At 55.0% G+C, this 17,868-nt stretch overlaps 1 protein-coding gene across 15 annotated transcripts in view; it reads left to right on the forward strand.

Moving 5' to 3' along the window:
* SNED1 (sushi, nidogen and EGF like domains 1) overlaps positions 1-17,868 on the forward strand; it is a 76,582-nt gene that overhangs the window by 23,910 nt on the left and 34,804 nt on the right. For all 15 annotated transcript variants that reach the window (XM_044945407.2, XM_025289308.3, XM_044945406.2 and 12 more), the window contains exons 2-10: positions 3,933-4,220; positions 6,612-6,752; positions 7,399-7,561; positions 9,704-9,829; positions 10,096-10,209; positions 11,429-11,542; positions 11,664-11,777; positions 17,353-17,478; positions 17,645-17,749. In XM_044945407.2, the coding sequence (XP_044801342.1) occupies positions 3,933-4,220; positions 6,612-6,752; positions 7,399-7,561; positions 9,704-9,829; positions 10,096-10,209; positions 11,429-11,542; positions 11,664-11,777; positions 17,353-17,478; positions 17,645-17,749 (1,291 nt within the window). The remainder of the gene's footprint in view (positions 1-3,932; positions 4,221-6,611; positions 6,753-7,398; positions 7,562-9,703; positions 9,830-10,095; positions 10,210-11,428; positions 11,543-11,663; positions 11,778-17,352; positions 17,479-17,644; positions 17,750-17,868) is intronic.

Here is a 17,868-nt window from a genome sequence, read left to right on the forward strand (position 1 = left end):
TTACTTTTCTCCACATCCTCACCAAACTATAAATTTTATGTGTTTTTGACAATAGCCATTCTGACAGGTGTGATGTAATAACTCATTTTGGCTTTAATTTATTTGATTATCAGTGAATTTGAGCATCTTTTCATGTGTCTACTGCTCATCTGTATATCTTCTTTAAAAAAATATCTATTCAAGTCCCCTGCCCATGTTTTAAATCTGGTTTTCTTTTTTGTTTGATTGTTGTCAACACTGAGTTTGAGGTCTTTGTATATATAGGGTATTACCCCCTTGTTGGATGTACGACTTGCAAGTATCTTCTCCCATTCAGTAGGCTGCCTTTTCATCCTGCCTATACTTTCCTTTGCTGTGCAAAAGCTTTTTAGTTTGAGTCCCATTTGTTTATTTTTGCTTTTTTCCCCTTACCTGGGAAGACAGAGTCAGAAAAGAATTGCTAAGACTGATGTCAGAGAGTATACTGCCTGCATTTTCTTCTAGGAGTTTTATGGCTTCAGGTCCTACATTTACATTTTTCATTCATTTTGAGTTTATTTTTATATACGGTGTGAGAAAGTGGTCCAGTTGAGTCATTTGCATGCAGCTGTCTAGTTTTCCGGCATCATTTATTGAAGAAGCTGTCTTCTCTCTATATTTTGCCTGCTCTGTTGTAGATTAATTGACCGTGTGTGTGTGGATTTATTTATGGACTCTCCATTCTATTCCAGTGATCCAAGTGTCTACTTTTGTGCCAGGGCCATCCTGCTTCGATTACTGTAGCTTTGTAGTGTAGCTTGAAATCAGGGTGTTTGAAACCTAGAGCTTTGTTCTTTCCAAGATTGTTTTGGTGATTCACAGTCCTTTGTGTTTCCATACAAATGTGAGAATTATGTGATCTGGTTCTGTGAAATTTGCCGTTGCTGTTTTGATAGGAATTGCACTGAATCTGTAGATTCCCTTGGGTCATATAGTTATTTTAACAATATTAATCCTTCCGATCCATAAGCACAGTATGCCTTTCCATTTGTTCATGTTGTATTTAGTTTCTTTCATTAATGTCCTATAGTTTTCAGAGTACAGATCTTTTACTTCCTTGATTAGATTTATTCCTGCCTATTTTATTCTTTTTGATGCAACTGTGAAGGGGGTTGTTTTAACTTCTCTTTCTGATAGCTCATTGTCAGTGCATAGAAACACAACAGATTTCTGTATATTAATTTTGTAACATTCATCTTTATTGAGTCAATTTATTAGTTCTAATTGTTTTTGGTGGCATCTTTAGGATTTTCTAATATATAGTATCATGTCATCTGGAAACTGTGACAGTTTTACTTCTTCCTTTCCAATTTGAATTCCTTTTATTTCTTTTTCTTGTCTGATTGCTATGGCTAAGACTTCCAAATACTGTATTGAATAATATGGGGGCATTCTTTGTCTTGAATTTTGTCAAAAGCATTTTCTGCATCTACTGAAATGATCATATGATTTTTATGCCTCAATTTATTAATGTGATGTATCACATTGTGTTATTTGCAGATTTTGAGCCATACTTAGGTTTTGGTTTGCCTACATAGGCTGCCAAGACATTAGAGGCACCTCAATGTAATGGCTTCTTGGTTTAATTACTTTAAGACAACTGGCCCCAGTCTATGTTCACATAACAGGAGAGTACTTCTCAGGGAGTGTGAGTGCCTTCGCAACAACAAAACAACACCACTCACCCCTCCCTGCCCGTGTCATTGCTGCCATACCTTTCACACACTACGTGATTGAATACATGACTGGTGTTATTGTTTTAGACAAACTGTTGTCTGTTAGATCAATTAAGAGTAAGTTTTAATTTTACCTTCATTACTGTAGTCCTTCTTTATTAAATATATTATTTGAAAGTATTTTTCTGTTTTGTGGGGGGCTTTTTACTCTGCTGATAGTATCTTTTGATGCACAAAATGCTTTTAATTTTGATGAATTCCAGTTTGTCTACTTTTTCTTTTGTTGCCTCTGCCTTTGGGGTCATTGCCAAAGCCAATGTCATGAAGCTTTTGCCCTACATTTTCTTAATGAGTTTTCTATTTTTAGCTCTTATATATAGACCCTTGATGCATTTCAGTTAATTTTGTAATGGTGTTAGGGAGGGATCTAATTTCATTCTTTTGCAGAACTATATCCAGTTTTCCCAGTACCGTTTGTTGAAAAGACTGTCTTTTCTCCATCAGATGGTCTTAGCACCCTTGAAAATCACCTGGCTGTGTATGTGAGGCTTCTTTCTGGGCTCTCTGTGCTGCCCCCTGATCTGTCTGCCTCTGGGCTCTCTGTGCCCCCTGATCTGTCTGCCTCTGGGCTCTCTGTGCCCCCTGATCTGTCTGCCTCTGGGCTCTCTGTGCCCCCTGATCTGTCTGCCTCTGGGCTCTCTGTGCCCCCTGATCTGTCTGCCTCTGGGCTCTCTGTGCCCCCATCTGTCTGCCTGTCTTTGTCCTGGTGCCACACTGTTTTGATTACTGTAGCTTTGCAGTCAGTCTTGAAATCATAAAGTGTAAATCCTGCAATGTTGGTATTCTTTTTCAAGATTATTTTGGCTAGTCTCTTGATGAAACTTTAAAACTCACATTTTATTTCTCTGAATATAGTAAAGTTTGCTCTTTTAGAGTCCGTGTCTGGTAATCCCAGTGTCTGCTGTTTCTCTTCCTTCTGCTTATTCTTGTTAGCGGTGTCTCATTTCCTTGCATGCCTCATCATCTTCGACTGTGTCCTGGAGTTTGTATTTGGGCAAATATTTACAGGAGTAACTCAAGGCCTCAGATGATGCCATCTTCCTCCAGGCAGAGTTTTTCTTTACTCCTGCCAAGAACCTGGTTCCCTGTCAGAAGCCATCTTAATCTAAGCCCCGGGCTTGCAGTGCCTGGATGGCCCAGGTGAAGGGAAGGTGGGGTGAGTGCCTGCATGGGGACCATCCACTTTGGGCTCACCCTGATCACGACAGGGGCCTTAGACGTTCCAGCCTCATGTGGGGTTACCAGACCCCTCGCCTCGAGCTGGCTCTGAGGTTTGGCGTGTCTCTCTTTCCCTCCACAAGGCTACAGAACTTCAGGTGTGGCTTGCATCTGCTGCTTCTACACCTGCAGATGCACTCACTTCAAATACCGGGCTCACCTCCAGTCTCCCCTTGTCCGAAACTTGGAATCGAAACGCGTTCCCGTGTTCACTCTTTGCTGCCTTTCCGAGGTGTATTTATTAGCATTTTTGGTTGATGTGGATCACAGGGCCTGCCCTCACCCCAAGGGTTGTTCCTAAAAGCACAGTTCTGACCTAAGTTTCCCAGGACAGGTCATGCGGGTTGACAGCATACTCTGTGGTCATTAATTCACTCATCTTGCCCAGCCCAGGCCAGTTCAGTATTCACACCATCCTACAGGTAAAAAGCCAGAGCAGAGAGAGGCAAGGCTAACCTGCCTGCTGGCTGCACAGCTGGAGAACGTGGGGTTAGCACTGGACCCTCTTGTGTCTGACCACAAAGATGCCGCTCCACCTCCTGTGTCCACTGTGAGGGGTCCTGAGCACAGGCGTCCCCATCTGGCCATTGAGGCCCTCCCACCCCCTGGCCTCCTTCTCGCCCCTGCAGACCTGCTCAGAGTCTGCCCTGCCCTTCTGAAGCCCCTGTCAGGAGTGGGACCAAGGAGCTAGGGCCACTGGGCAGGTCTGAGCCCCCCACCCTCCCACGCCCAGGGCACACGCTGGAGGCTCCCCACCCCACACTGACAGCCCAAGGCCGGGCAGCATCCGCAGCAAACAGGTCAGAGCCTGCACCCCAGGAGGGGATGGAGCAGGCCTGGGGGCCCCAGGTCAGGAACCAGGAACTGTCGCCATCCTAGGAATGCCTGCCCAAGGCTGGCTCAGCCTCAGGGGCTGCCTGGTGGCTGAGGCTTGGCCCCTCTCGCTTTCTGCCCCAACAGGTGAACAACAACGGGATCATCTCCTTCCTGAAGGAGGTTTCTCAGTTCACCCCTGTGGCCTTCCCCATTGCCAAGGACCGCTGCGTGGTAGCGGCCTTCTGGGCGGACGTGGACAACCGGCGCGCAGGGGACGTGTACTTCCGGGAGGCCACGGACGCAGCCACGCTGCGGAGAGCCACGGCGGACGTCAGGCGCTACTTCCCCGAGCTCCCGGGCTTCTCAGCCACCTGGGTGTTCGTAGCCACTTGGTACCGCGTGACCTTCTTCGGAGGCAGCGCGTCTTCCCCCGTGAGTGTTCCGTCCTGGGTGGGGAGGACATCCCTCTGGGGCCCAGGGTCTCCCTCCAGGCCCTTGCCTTGCTGGGCTGGGCGTCTTCCCCGTGCCATGCCCAGAGGGGACAGTGGGGCTCAGGGACAGAAGCCATTTGCCCAGGTCACAGGGCCAGGCTGGAGGACGGCGGAGACGGGACCTTCCCAGCCTCCTGGAAACCACCTGTGTCCAAGAAAAGGCCAAGTGCCCTGACACGGCAGCTCACATACCCGGGTTGCAGATGGTCTGTTGGGGGTTTTAACAGGAGCATGATGGCGAATCAGGAAATGTGCGCTCTTTCTGTAAACATTACTACAAAAGAAATTTCACATGAGTGAAATTCTGTTTACAAACGGCCCATTAACATTTCTATACTTCCTTTGTTTCTTCTTATCACTGCTGCTGCTAAGTCACTTCAGTCGTGTTCAACTCTGTGCAACCCCATAGATGCCAGCCCACCAGGCTCCCCCATCCCTGGGATTCTCCAGGCAAGAACACTGGAGTGGGTTGCCATTTCCTTCTCCAATGCATGAAAGTGAAAAGTGAAAGGGAAGTTGCTCAGTCATGTCCGACTCTTAGCGACCCCATGGACTGCAGCCCACCAGGCTCCTCCACCCATGGGATTTTCCAGGCAAGAGTACTGGAGTGGGGTGCCACTGCACTAGTTTGTAAGAAAAATGTCTTTTTAACAAAAAGTAAAGGAAAAGCACCCACAACCCCGGCAGCGGGCAGAGCCATTCAGTGGGTGCTCTTGTGTACAGACCCACAGGATAGAGAGCACACGGAGCCACCTAGGGTCTGCTGCTCTGTGAGCGCTTCCTGCGGGCACTCTGCATTCTTTGTTCTTCTACGTGTTTGATTATAGTTTCACCTCCGCAGAGTCATTTTACCTATTACCTCTCCGTCTGGGACGAAGGAGGTGCCCAGGGTCCCTCCTGAGCGGACGTTCTCCTCTTTGCAAACCCAGTCTGTTCCAAAACGATTGTCTTGTGAGACAGGGACCCGAGACTCTGGGCTTGGGGTGGAAGTTGGTCTGGGAGCTGGGAGGCAGGAAGCCCTCCTCCCCAGGGGCAGCTGCAGGAGTAGGTGGGTCCACAGAAAGTGATAGTCCGGCTTCAGGCACGGCCTCGTCCTCAGATGCCTGGACCTGCCAGCCTACAGGGCCCCCCACTGGTCTCACCAGCCGGGGTCCTGCCCCCCAGACCTCCCCCCAACACCAGCCAGGAGCCGGCCCGTCTCCTCCCTGACTTCCAAGGCCTAGCACTAAGTCTGCCTTCCTGAAGGCGAGCGCTCGGTCTCCATGTCACCTTTCACCGTGGGGCTCCCCGCGTGCATGCCCCCCAGCGTGGCAGCACCTGCCCTCTGGTGTCCCCCAAGGGTGCTGCACAGCCCCCAGTGGGTCGTGAAGTCAGATCCTGCACCCAGCACTAGAAGGGAAATGGCTGCCCGCAGAAATCTAATCTCTGCTAAAAATGTGCCGTCACGCTCGCGAAAGCCACAGGCTGGTGAAACGCCGCAGCCCTGCACCCGGCCACACGCAGTGCTAGCCCCTGCCTGCCGCCCACACAGGGTTTTCTAGCTTCACACACGTTGATTCTAGCAATGCTGAGTCATCGGCTACTTGCATTCTGTTGTGATGTTCTGTGCCTACCCTTAGCCGGTTTTTCTGTAATGTTTCTGTTCTTTTTCTCATTGATTCAAGGAAGTTCTAGCTGCATTAAAGACGCCGCCAGTGCCTCTGCCACGCGTATTGTAAAAACACTTTTCATTTCACTGTTCGTCATTTGGTTCGACCTTATGACACTTTTTTGGAGTCAAATGTATAAATCTCCTTTTTGGTTCTTGCAGTTAACAAACGTCAGGCTTAGAAATCCTTTCCCGAGATGCTCTGCGTATTTGCCTATATTTTCTCCCAGGGCGCCAATGGTTTCATTTAAAACCTTACTTGATTTGGGGTTTATTTTCCTAAGCTAAGTGATGTAAAGCTCTGATTTAATGTTTCTTATTTGTCCCGCGATCTTTTCTTAAACAGCTTCACCCTTTGCCCAATCTGAAATAGAACCCCTCATGTATATTTTCATGGAGGAGGATTCCATGAAAATCAAGAAACTTAATGATGAAAACTGCTTTTCCTTGTTTCCCCTTTTTCTTTTTACATGTTTGCTCATTCCACACGTGGTGGCTTGTGGGTTTGGTCAAGCAGGCACAACCCCTCGGTGCCCCCCGGCCAGCAGGCACAGGGCCTGCTCTCACCGTCTGTGGGCCCCACACCCCTCAGTGGGCTTCAGGCCCTTGGCAGGCGTCAGGCCCATGGGGGCGAGGTCTTGGGCGGGCCGGGGGCCCAGGCCCCACTCAAGCCCCTCTTTGCAGGTCAACACGTTCCAGACGGTGCTCATCACGGACGGCACGCTCTCCTTCACCATCTTCAACTACGAGTCCATTACGTGGACCACGGGCACACACGCCAGCAGCGGGGGCAATGCCAGCGGCCTGGGGGGCATAGCGGCCCAGGTAGGGGCCCTGCTCCCCACTGCCAGGGCTATCACGAGCTGGAGAGGCAGGCAGCTGCCCCTCCCCACACACACACCCAGGCCAGGGCCTCTCATGGCCAGAACCGGAAACATTCCCGGCCGGAGGCACTTGTCCTGGCCACACAGCCAGCCTGACAGCGCTAGCTGCCGCCAGGACAGAGCTCTGTGTGCCCCGCGGCTCCAGGGTGGCCTGGCCAACGGCCCTGGTCTGAGGGTCAGTGGCCAGCAGAAAATCCTAGGCGTGGAGGGCGGTCAAGTGCAACCCGCCCAGGGTCTGAGAGCGCCCTCTCCTCCCGGCTCTCTACTTTCTTCTAAGATCACACCGGCCCCTGGCCCCAGGGGAGGCCCAGAAGCCCAGGAGAGAGCAGGAAGGGGCGGGGGAGGGGGGGGGGGCGGGGGGAGGGGGGGGGGGCGGGGCGGAGAGCCGGCTGCCAGGACTCCACAAGGTCAGCACGGGAGGAACCACAGGTTAGGGTGGGCCCGGCTGAGGGGCAGGGTGGCACGGACACGCCTGACCCTTTAACTCTCCCAGCTCGAGGCCACCACGCGGGAGGCGGGCCTTGGGAGCTTTGGGGAGACCTGCAGACCCAGCCCGCCCCCGCCCTCCTTCTCCAAACCGCCCCCAGGCCGGCTTCAACGCGGGAGACGGGCAGCGCTACTTCAGCATCCCCGGCTCGCGCACAGCGGACATGGCGGAGGTGGAGACCACCACCAACGTGGGCGTGCCCGGGCGCTGGGCGTTCAGAATCGATGATGCCCAGGTGCGCGTGGGGGGCTGCGGCCATACAAGTAAGAGGATGGAGCGAGCGTTGGGGTGGCGGGCGGGGCGGGGCGAGGCCTGGGCGGGGGTGGCTGGTAAGGAGAGGAAGGGCGCCCCGGGTGCTGCCCTGCGAACGCGTGACTCTGGCCATCTAGGTTCCCCGCGCCCGGGCTCACCCCTGAGCCTCAGTCACCCCCGAGAGACTTCCTGCCTCTGCCGTGGGGTGGGGGAGGTTTGCTGGAGACCTCGGTTGGCGGTGTAAACGGGAGGCGTGGCGGTAAAGTCCACCCAGGGCGTCCTGAGCGCCCCTGCGTGGACGCCTGTGTCCTCGGGAACCCTGGGAGCAATCCTTTTCCCACCCATTTCCCAGCCTTGCTTCTTGGTGGGACTTGGTGCTGGGCGGGGTGGGAGGGTCCCCTGACGGAACTCAGAGCTGACGGGAGCAGGGTTCACCCCAGGGTCGAGCACGTGGCCAGTGGAAACAGCGGGACTGACCACAGAAGTGTGTGTTCCCGCCACACACCGCCCCCCCTCAACCGTGGGACCCTGAGTTGCAGACCCTCCTGCACACCTACTTATAAACGGCAAGGGCGGGGCGGGGCGGGGCTCAGACGACTGGTTCAGCCCCTCCAGCATCCATGGAGGGCTGCTGATCACTGCCCCCGCCAAGCCTGGGGCCGGTGAGCCAGGTGCTCGGACCCCCGCCCCGCCCCCGCAAAGACCACCTCCCATTCCCATGGGGACCAAGGGCACAGAGAGGGGCTGTCTCCTGAACGCTGTTCCAAGGACGAACCCAGCACAGAGCAGCCCCCAGACCCGCCAGGGGGACAGGCGCGCACCCGGGGTGGGGCTGGGAGGGGGGCAGGCGCGCGCACCCGGGGGCGGGGCGGGGGCAGGCGCTCACTGCACGGAGGACTGGACACAGCCCTGGTGAGAGAGCCCGAGTCCACCGGCTCGGCAGGGCACCAAGTAAGAGTCAGCATGGGGGCCGCTGGTTTCGCCCCTTGCCCTGGGGGTGAAAAGCCCTCCTGCAGCCCCAGGAGAACAGCACGGCCCCCGCCCCTTCCACCTGGCTCAGGACGGTGGGGGTTCAGGGCGTGGAGAAGCCACTCAGTCCCCATCCTGTGGGCGAGCAGCAGAAGGTCTGGCACCTGCCAGAGGCCGGGGCTTGGGTGGTGGTTGAGGAGCAAAGTGTGGGTGCAGGTGGGTGAGCAGGTACGTGCTGCCCTGCAGAGGCTGCAGGCTCTGACCCTGAGGAGTGGGGTCCTCCGAAGAGGGTCCATTCAATCCTCCGGGGACCCTGTTCCCATGTGGAGATGCTTCTCCCCCGTCCCAGGCCTCTGTGGGCAGCAGATGGGGGGCATTGCTGGGCCCCCAAAACTCACAGGCGCAGAGGCCCCAGGAGCACAGTGCTGTGAGGGTGGGGTTCAGGGGACCAGTCTCCTGGGGTCCCCAGCACACCTCAGGCCCAGAAGATGAAGCCTGTACCCATCAGTTGGGGTCGCCAGGAAGGGAGGGTGGTCCACCCCTGAGAGGCGGGGCATCCACCCCTGAGAGGCGGGGCATCCACACCCGGCTGAAGGGCCGGCCCAGAATCGGCTCAGGCAGCCAGCCAGCAACTGCCACAGGGCAGCCGAGCCCCCCATCGCCTGAGTGCCCGGGTGGCTGAAGAATGGCCAGCGGGGAGGGGCGGGCCTCGGAGACACCCACACCCTCTGCGGCTCTCCGGACCAGAGTGTTCTTCCAGGAACGTCTCCCCCTCTCTGAACTCCAGCCAGCTCTCCCTGGGGCCCTCCTAGTATTGGGAGAGCGGAAACCCTGGGACGCTCCTGTACCTGCCCATGTGTGCGTGGGGTTCTTTTTTTGCCCAAGCTATGCAGCTTGCAGAATCTTAGTTCTCTGACCAGGGACTGAACCTGCGCCCCAGCAGTGAAAGCACAGAGTGCTAGCAACTGGACTGCCAGGGAAGTCCCCGAGTGTGCTTAGTAATGGTGGGTTTCCGTGTCTTGCTCCTGCAGAGCGTGGGGCCCCCCAAGCTGAGCTCTGCCGGCTGCCTGTCCCCCCAGGCCAGGGAAACCGTGGCTGCTCTCTAGGCAGCTGCCGAAGGCGCAGCACCTCCCCCAGGAGGGGCCCCGGGCGGGGCTGACGCTCTGCCCTCCGTGTGTCCGCAGCCTCAGTGTGCCAGACCCTGCGTCCCTGCCTCAATGGCGGCAAGTGCATCGACGACTGCGTCACGGGCAACCCCTCCTATACCTGCTCCTGCCTCTCAGGCTTCACGGGGAGGACGTGCCATCTGGGTGAGCTTCTGGAGGACCCGCCCATACCCCGCCCCTTGGAGGGACCAGCCCCAGGAGAAACCCTCCCCCACCCCCACCCCACCTCCCCACCCCAGAGGGACCACAACCTGCGGCCCAGGGTCTCTGTCCCCTGTCCTGGGCAGCGTGCATGGACACACGGGGGAGCCAAACACAGCAGCTCCACAGCTGTGAGCACCGCCCAGCCCTGGCGGGCCCCGTCCTCCCAGGCGTCCCTCCACTGAGGCTCCAGCCGCCCTGTTTTCCAGATGTGAACGAGTGCGCTTCCCACCCGTGTCAGAACGGTGGGACCTGCACACACGGTGTCAACAGCTTCAGCTGCCAGTGCCCCGCCGGCTTCAGGGGACCCACCTGTGAGACAGGTAAGAGGAACCCACCCGGCCCCACGCGCCAGGGGCCACAGGGCGCCCGGAACCGTCCTGCCAGACCTGGGGGACAGGGGCATCAGGTCAGCATGCTGCAGGGGCCTTGCCTCAGAGGCGGGTGGCCAGAGAGGTTGGGGGGAGGGGGTTGCAGGAGCCCAGAGTCCAGAGGAGGGGCCCCGGGGCGCGGCAGGAGCACTGAGCACAGTACTCAGCCCTGTGAGGCCTGGGAACAGGGCCGGGCCTGCTTCCAGACCCTCTTACTCTAGGACCTGTGCCCCCAAACCCTCAACCCCAGGGGCTCCTGGCAGGAGTGGAGTCTGCTCCTCCCCACCCTGGGGCTCTCACAGCCCAGCCGTGGGTTGAGGTCTTTCTCAAGAGCCTCCTGTTGCTCCCAAGCTGCAGCCCACACTGCGGTTTGCTGAGCAATGGTGCACACCCCCAGCTTCACCACGGGACACTGCTAGGGGAGCCCAAGAGATGGAGCCCTTAAGATCAGCGCATGGCGGCCCCTGACCCCCATCGGCTCAGCCAGAGACACTCCCCCCAGACCTTCAGGGATGTGAACTGTTATTTGGAAACAACACTGTTAAGTCAAACGGGTGCGGGTAACAGCCTCACCAGTGTCTCAGCTAGAAAAACATTTCTAATGGAGACTTAGGGCCACAGAGCATGTTTCCAAGTCTCTGGCTCTGGTGTGTAGACACGTATCCAGGCCAGCAGGGCCCTGGGGGCCTTGGGGCAGCGCCGGCAGCCCTGAGCCTTGGCCTCTCCGCGGCCAGCACAGCAACACCCGCAGCAGCGGCCCCGGCCCCCAACAGCTCCCTGGTCTCCAGACCCGCCTCGGCATCCAGAGTCCATGCCAGCAGGGGCACCGGGCAGCGTCCAGCAGGGATGTGGGCGCTGGCTGCCTCGAGTCTCCCCACTCCTACCCGCGCCCAGCCCTGCTCTGGTGGGGTCAGGGTCCCAGAGACAGGGACGCCCCAGGAGGCTGGGAGTTGGGCCCCTTCATGCCCGTGCCCCTGCCATCTGCTGGGATAAACCCAGTTCAAACGAGCATTCAGTGCCAATGGCCGGGGATGGCCCTGGACTCCAGGGCCCGCTGCCCCCTGGAGATGGCCAGGGCCACCCACGTGCAGCCGGCGGTGTGGGGTGGGGCTCAGGGGGAGACCAGGCCGCACAGCCAGGAGCCCCGTGGCCATGCACACTACGCTCACAGCAGAGTCTCCGTGCGATGACAGAGAGTGTCAGAACGGCGGCTGGTGCCGGGCGGAGGGCGGCACCGCGGTGTGCGTGTGCCCGGCCGGCTACACAGGGGCGGCCTGCGAGACAGGTGAGCGTGCCCTTGGCCGGCGGGGGGTGCGGTGGGTGGGGTGCCAGTGGGGCAGGGTGCTGGGTGGTCAGAAGCTGGCGTGCAGCCGAGCTCCCACCTCTGCCACCCCTGCCACCCGCAGACGTGGACGAGTGCAGCTCTGACCCCTGCCTGAATGGAGGCTCGTGTGTCGACCTGGTGGGGAATTTCACCTGCCTGTGTGCAGAACCCTTCGAGGGACCTCGCTGTGAGACAGGTAATGGCCGTGTCGCGGCTCCCCGTGGGTGACGGGGTCAGCTGCCCCCTCGTCCTCTGGGTGGGCTCTGCTCTGGGCTCTGCTGTGCACGTGCTGGATGAGGCCCGGGAAGTCTGCTCCCCTCTCTGAGGCGGAGGGCCACGCTCCCCAGGCCCCGCCCCCTCAGCAGATTCTAGGCTGTTTATTGCCCCTTCTTCCTGCCCCAGAGCCCTCCGGTGCAAGGAAACAAACCTTGGGCTGATCTCCACCACATGTGATGAAGTCTGCTCACTTCTGTTCTATTGCATGTTGTTTTAAATGCTGGTTGCTCCTTGGAAGAAAAACTATGACAAACCTAGACAGCACATTAAAAGCAGAGACTTGACTTTACCAACCAAAGTCTGTAGAGTAAAAGCTGTGGTTTTCCCAGTGGTCGTGTGTGGATGTGAGAGCTGGACTATAAAGAAAGCTGAGTGCCGAAGAATTGATGCTTTTGAACTGTGGTGTTGGAGAAGATTCTTGAGTCTCTTGGACAGCAAGAAGATCCAACCAGTCAATTCTAAAGTCAGTTCTGATCGTCCCTGGGACTGCATGGAGATCAAACTAGTCAATCCTAAAGGAAACCAGTCCTGAATATTCATTGGAAGGACTGATGCTGAAGCTGAAACTCCAATACTTTGGCCACTGGATGTGAAGAGCCGACTCATTGGAAAAGACCCTGATGCTGAGAAAGATTGAAGGCAGAAGGAGAAGGGGATGACATACGATGAGATGGTTGGACGGCATCACCGATTCAAAGAACTTGAGTCTGAGCAAACTCTGGGAGATAGTGAAGGGCAGGGAAGCCTGGCGTGCTGTAGTCCATGTGGTCACAAGGACTCAGACATGACTAAGCAACTGAACAACAACAGGACTCAATTAAAAGACCAACAGATTTTATTACCCACAGAATAAATTACGACTTTAGCATCTGACATCTCCTGACCTCCCAGGGCCTCCACCCCCGAGCCAACAACAGCTGTGCACGCATCTCCCCAGGGGTTGGGGGTGCTCAAGACAAACTCATCAGATTTACTTTGAGTCTAAAAACTTGAGAAGGAAGTGAGGTTTTGCCTGCAAGTAAGATGCAGGTGGGCGCTGCGCCCTCCACTGGTCTTTGGCCAGCAGGCCACACGCAGGGCAGGCTGTGTCCCCGAGGGACGGCGAGGCTTCACAGCGCAGAGGGTGGGCCGGTGGCAGCCCCACCTGCTGCCTGAAATCATCGTGATGTCACAGGACTGCCTCGACTGGCATCCGAGCATCAGCGTACTTAACTAAACTCATGTCAGAAAACAGATAAAGTGATTTCAGAAGATTTTACAAAGAAATCACGTTTTGTACAAAGAATAATGCTAACAAAAGCAAACTGTGAGGGACAGGCACTGCTACATCCACCCCAGTGCAAGCTCAGGAGCCACACTGCAAGGCGCAGAGGAAGCTAGCCAAAGACCAGAGATTATAAAAGACTGTCAAGCCTTCTGCTTCCAGCCAACGAGGATGAGCCACTCTGGGACTCTCCCTGTCACTCTCAACAAGAAAACCAGACCAGACACAGGAAACACCTGTTCTCAGCCACTGGACAACTGAAAGCCATGAACTTCATTCCTGAGAGACGAGAAGGAAGCAGGGTGGAACCCACAGCTGCCCCAAGGCTGCATCAGAGCCGTTGCCAGGCTGCCCTGTGGCTGGGGAGGGGGCTCCTGACTCCAGCAGTTCCTCTGAGTCTCTGAGTCAAGGAGCAGAGATCCCAGTTCAGTGCCTGGAGGCTGCGCTGGTGCCAGCAACAAGGACAGAGCTGCTGGGAGGGGAGGGAGGGAAGAGGAGAAGGCAGGAGGCGAGCCCTGGACGGCTGCCCTGCGACCCCCTGAATCTGGGCGGGGTGAGAGCTGCTGGGAGGGGAGGGAGGGAAGAGGAGAAGGCAGGAGGCGAGCCCTGGATGGCTGCCCTGCGACCCCCTGAATCTGGGCGGGGTGAGAGCTGCTGGGAGGGGAGGGAGGGAAGAGGAGAAGGCAGGAGGCGAGCCCTGGACGGCTGCCCTGCGGCCCCTGAATCTGGGTGGGGTGAGAGCTGCTGGGCTGGGGAAGGACCACTGGGAGTGGACTCAGTTACTGAAACTCAAGCCCCCTCCTACCAGCCAGAGTGGAGCAAGCTCTTCATACCCAGGGCCAGTACTGAGTACAGTCCCCAGTGGGGATGAATACATGCTAAGCTAATGGCAGGTCTGATCTGCCCCAAGAAAACTGAAAAGAAAGCTTGAAAGGCCAAACAGCTCTGTCTAGTCAAAGCTATGGTTTTTCCAGTAGTCATGTATAGATGTGAGAATTGGACTATAAAGAAGGCTGAGCGCTGAAAAATTGATGCTTTTGAACTGTGGTATTGGAGAAGACTCTTGAGAGCCTCTTGGACTGCAAGGAAATCTAACTAGTCCATCCTAAAGGAAAATCAGTCCTGAATAGTCCCTGGTAGGACTGATGCTGAAGCTGAAACTCCAATGCTTTGGCCACCTGATGTGAGAACCGACTCGTTGGAAAAGACCCTGATGCTGGGAAAGATTGAAGGCAAGAGGAGAAGGGGACAACAGAGGATGAGATGGCTGGATGACATCACCAACTCCATGGACATGAATCTGATTAAGCTCCGGGAGTTGGTGATGGACAGGGAGGCCCAGCATGCTGCAGGCCATTGGTTCATAAAGATTCAGACACAACTGAGTGACTGAACTGAACTGAATTTAACCATATGTCAGAATAAAATCCTCAACTCTTTAGATGAATGTAACAGAATCCAGGACCCCAGAATACCCACCCAAAAGTTACCAGACATACAAAAGGTTAAGAGTATATGACTTACCACCAGAAGTAAAATAGATATAAAGAAATAGTGGCTAGAGATGGCCAGAGAATCAGCAAACACAAATGTTTGATAATCCATCATGAACATGCATGTGCCATATGTTCAAGACTGTTGAGGGAAAAGACATAATGAGAAGTAGAATATATTAAGGGAGAAGGCAATGGCACCCCACTCCAGTACTCTTGCCTGGAAAATCCCATGGACAGAGGAGCCTGGTAGGCTGCAGTCCATGGGGTCGCTAGGAGTCGGACACGACTGAGCGACTTCACTTTCACTTTTCACTTTCATGCATTGGAGGAGGAAATGGCAACCCACTCCAGTATTCTTGCCTGGAGAATCCCAGGGACGGCGGGGCCTGGTGGGCTGCCGTCTGTGGGGTCGTACAGAGTCGGACACGACTGAAGCAACTTAGCAGCAGCAGCAGAATATATTAAAGAAGTTTCTAGAGATGAAAAACATAATATCTGGATTAAAAAAAAAACACTGGACAGTGTTCACAGCAGGTTAGACGCGGCAGAAGGAAAGGTCAATGGCCTTGAAGAGAAATGGAAACAATTCGACAAGCAGCCCAGAGAGGGTGACACGGAAGGGCAGCAGCGAGGGGGGCCCTGTGCGGGGACGCCACGCGCCCAGCAGGTGTGACCCTGCAGTCCCTGCAGGAGGGATGGGCTGAAGGGGTGCAGGGAAAGAGTGTGAAAAAGCAACAGCCAAACAGTTTCTAAGTCTGATGAAAATGAAAACCCAAAAGTCAAGAAAAACATGAAGAAAACCATACAAAGCCCAACATAAATCAAATTGCTGAAAACCACTACATGAACCGAGGAGTTCCAGATGCATAAGCTGGATTTAGAAAAGGCAGAGGAACCAGAGATCAAACTGCCAACATCTGCTAGATCACAGAAAAAGCAAGAGAATTCCATGAAAACATCTACTTCTGCTTCATTGACTACACTAAAGCCTTTGACTGTGTGGATCACAACAAACTGGAAAATTCTTAAAAAGATGGGACTACTAGACTACCTTCCCTGCCTCCTGAGAAACCTGTATGCAGGTCAAGAAGCAAAAGTTAGAACCAAACATGGAACAACAGACTGGTTTAAAATTGGGAAAGAAGTGCATCAAGCCTGTATATTGTCACCCTGTTTATTTAACTTATATGCAGAGTACATCATGTGAAATGCCAGACTGGATGTAGAAATATCAGTAATCTCAGATGTACAGATGATACCATCCTTATGGCAGAAAGCAAAGAGAAACTAAAAATCTTCTTGATGAAGGTGAAAGACGAGAGTGAAAAAGCTGGCTTAAAACAACATTCAAAAACTAAGATCATGGTCCCATCACTTCATGGCAAATAGATGGAGAAACAATGGAAACAGTGACAGACTATTTTCTTGGGCTCCAAAATCATTCCAGATGGTGACTGCAGCCATAAAATTAAAAGATGCTTGCTCTTTGGAAGAAAAGCTATGACAAACTTAGACAGCATATTAAAAAGCAGAGACATTACTTTATTGACAAAGGTCCACATAGTCAAAGCTATGGTTTTTCCAGTAGTCATGTATGAATGTGAGAGTTAGACCATAAAGAAAGCTGAGTACCAAAGAACTGATGCTTTCAAACTGTGATATTGGAGAAGACTCTTGAGAGTCCCTTGGACTGAAAGGAGATCAAACCAGTCAATCCTAGGGGAAATCAACCATGAATATTCACTGGAAGGACTGATGCTGAAGCTGAAGCTCCACTACTTTGGGCACCTGATGCAAAGAGCTCACTCATCAGAAAAGACCCTGATGCTGGGAAAAACTGAAGGCAGGAGAAGGGGACAACAGAGGAGGGGATGGTTGGATGGCGTCACTGACTCAGTGAACATGAGTCTGAGCAGCTCCGGGAGACGGCAAAGGAAGCCTGGTGTGCTGCGGTCTGTGGAGTCACAAAGAGCCAGACCCGACTGAGCGACTGAACCACAACAACGACAGAGAGAACATCCTAAAAGCAGCCACAGAGAAAAGACACAGACACAAGCTCGACAGCAGCCTCGTCCTCCGAGTCAGTGCAGGCTGGACGGCAGCGGGGCGGCACCCGTAAAGCCCGGAAGAAGTAGGCTGTAACGTTAGTGCTGTACGCCGGAAACACTGTCTTTCCGAAATTAAGGCTAAACAGAGATGCTTTTCAGACGGCCTCTCGGCAGCGCAGAGGACACGAGTATGGAAACCAGCCAGGACGCAGGGACGTGGAGGCATTGCTGGCTGACCCAGCCTGACTGATACTCACGGAGACCCACGTTCCTTCCAGGGCCTGCAGAGCCTCCACCATGACAGACGACCCCATTGGCCATAAAATGAGGCTCAATAAACTGAAAAGGACTGTGTTCTCTGATTGCAGCAAAATTAAACTAGAAATCAACAGGAGACAGATGCCTGGAAAACCCCGAACATTTCAGTAACACAGGTGCTTGGTGAGCACCGCTTGGAGCCTCTGGCCTCAGCCAGGCCCTTGGTGCACCATCGGCCCCTCTACACTCCAGATGCTGCTTCTGCTCCATAGAAGGGGTTCAGGGCTGAGGGCTGCTGGGGGCCAGTCTCCAGGCACTTGGCACAAACAACAGAGGTTAACACGCCTCCTTTCTGGCCCAAGGCCCTGTTAACCCACTCCCTGCCCAGGCCCTCTGCCAGGCCTTGGGTGAGCACTGCTTTTCTTGCAGGACACCACCCAGTGCCCGACGCCTGCCTCTCGGGCCCTTGCCAGAACGGAGGCACCTGTGTGGATGCAGATCAGGGCTACGTGTGCGAATGCCCTGAGGGCTTCATGGGCCTCGACTGCAGGGAAAGTGCGTGTGGGCTGGGCCGCCGGGGTGGGGGCCCCATGGGGTGTGCGTGTGGATACCCATGGAGAGGATCTGGGAGTGGGGAGAGGGGCTGCACAGCCGGTTTTATGGGACAGTGGTCAGGAGGGCGGCCCCATACTGAGGCCTTTCTCCCCTCCATCCGTGGCAGGAACCCGTAGTGGCTGTGAGTGCCGCAATGGTGGCAGGTGCCTGGGGGCCAACAGCACCCTCTGCCAGTGCCCACCGGGCTTCTTCGGGCTCCTCTGTGAATTTGGTAAGTGCCCAGGGTTGGGACGGGGCTGCCGCCCTGCCCTGCCCTGAGAATCCCTGAAAGCACGGCGAGCCCCGGGTGTGGGGGGCACCCCAGCCTGGTCACCCCAGGGGTCACGCGGT

Source organism: Bubalus bubalis, chromosome 6, assembly GCF_019923935.1.
Source record: "Bubalus bubalis isolate 160015118507 breed Murrah chromosome 6, NDDB_SH_1, whole genome shotgun sequence".
Lineage (NCBI taxonomy): Eukaryota > Metazoa > Chordata > Mammalia > Artiodactyla > Bovidae > Bubalus > Bubalus bubalis.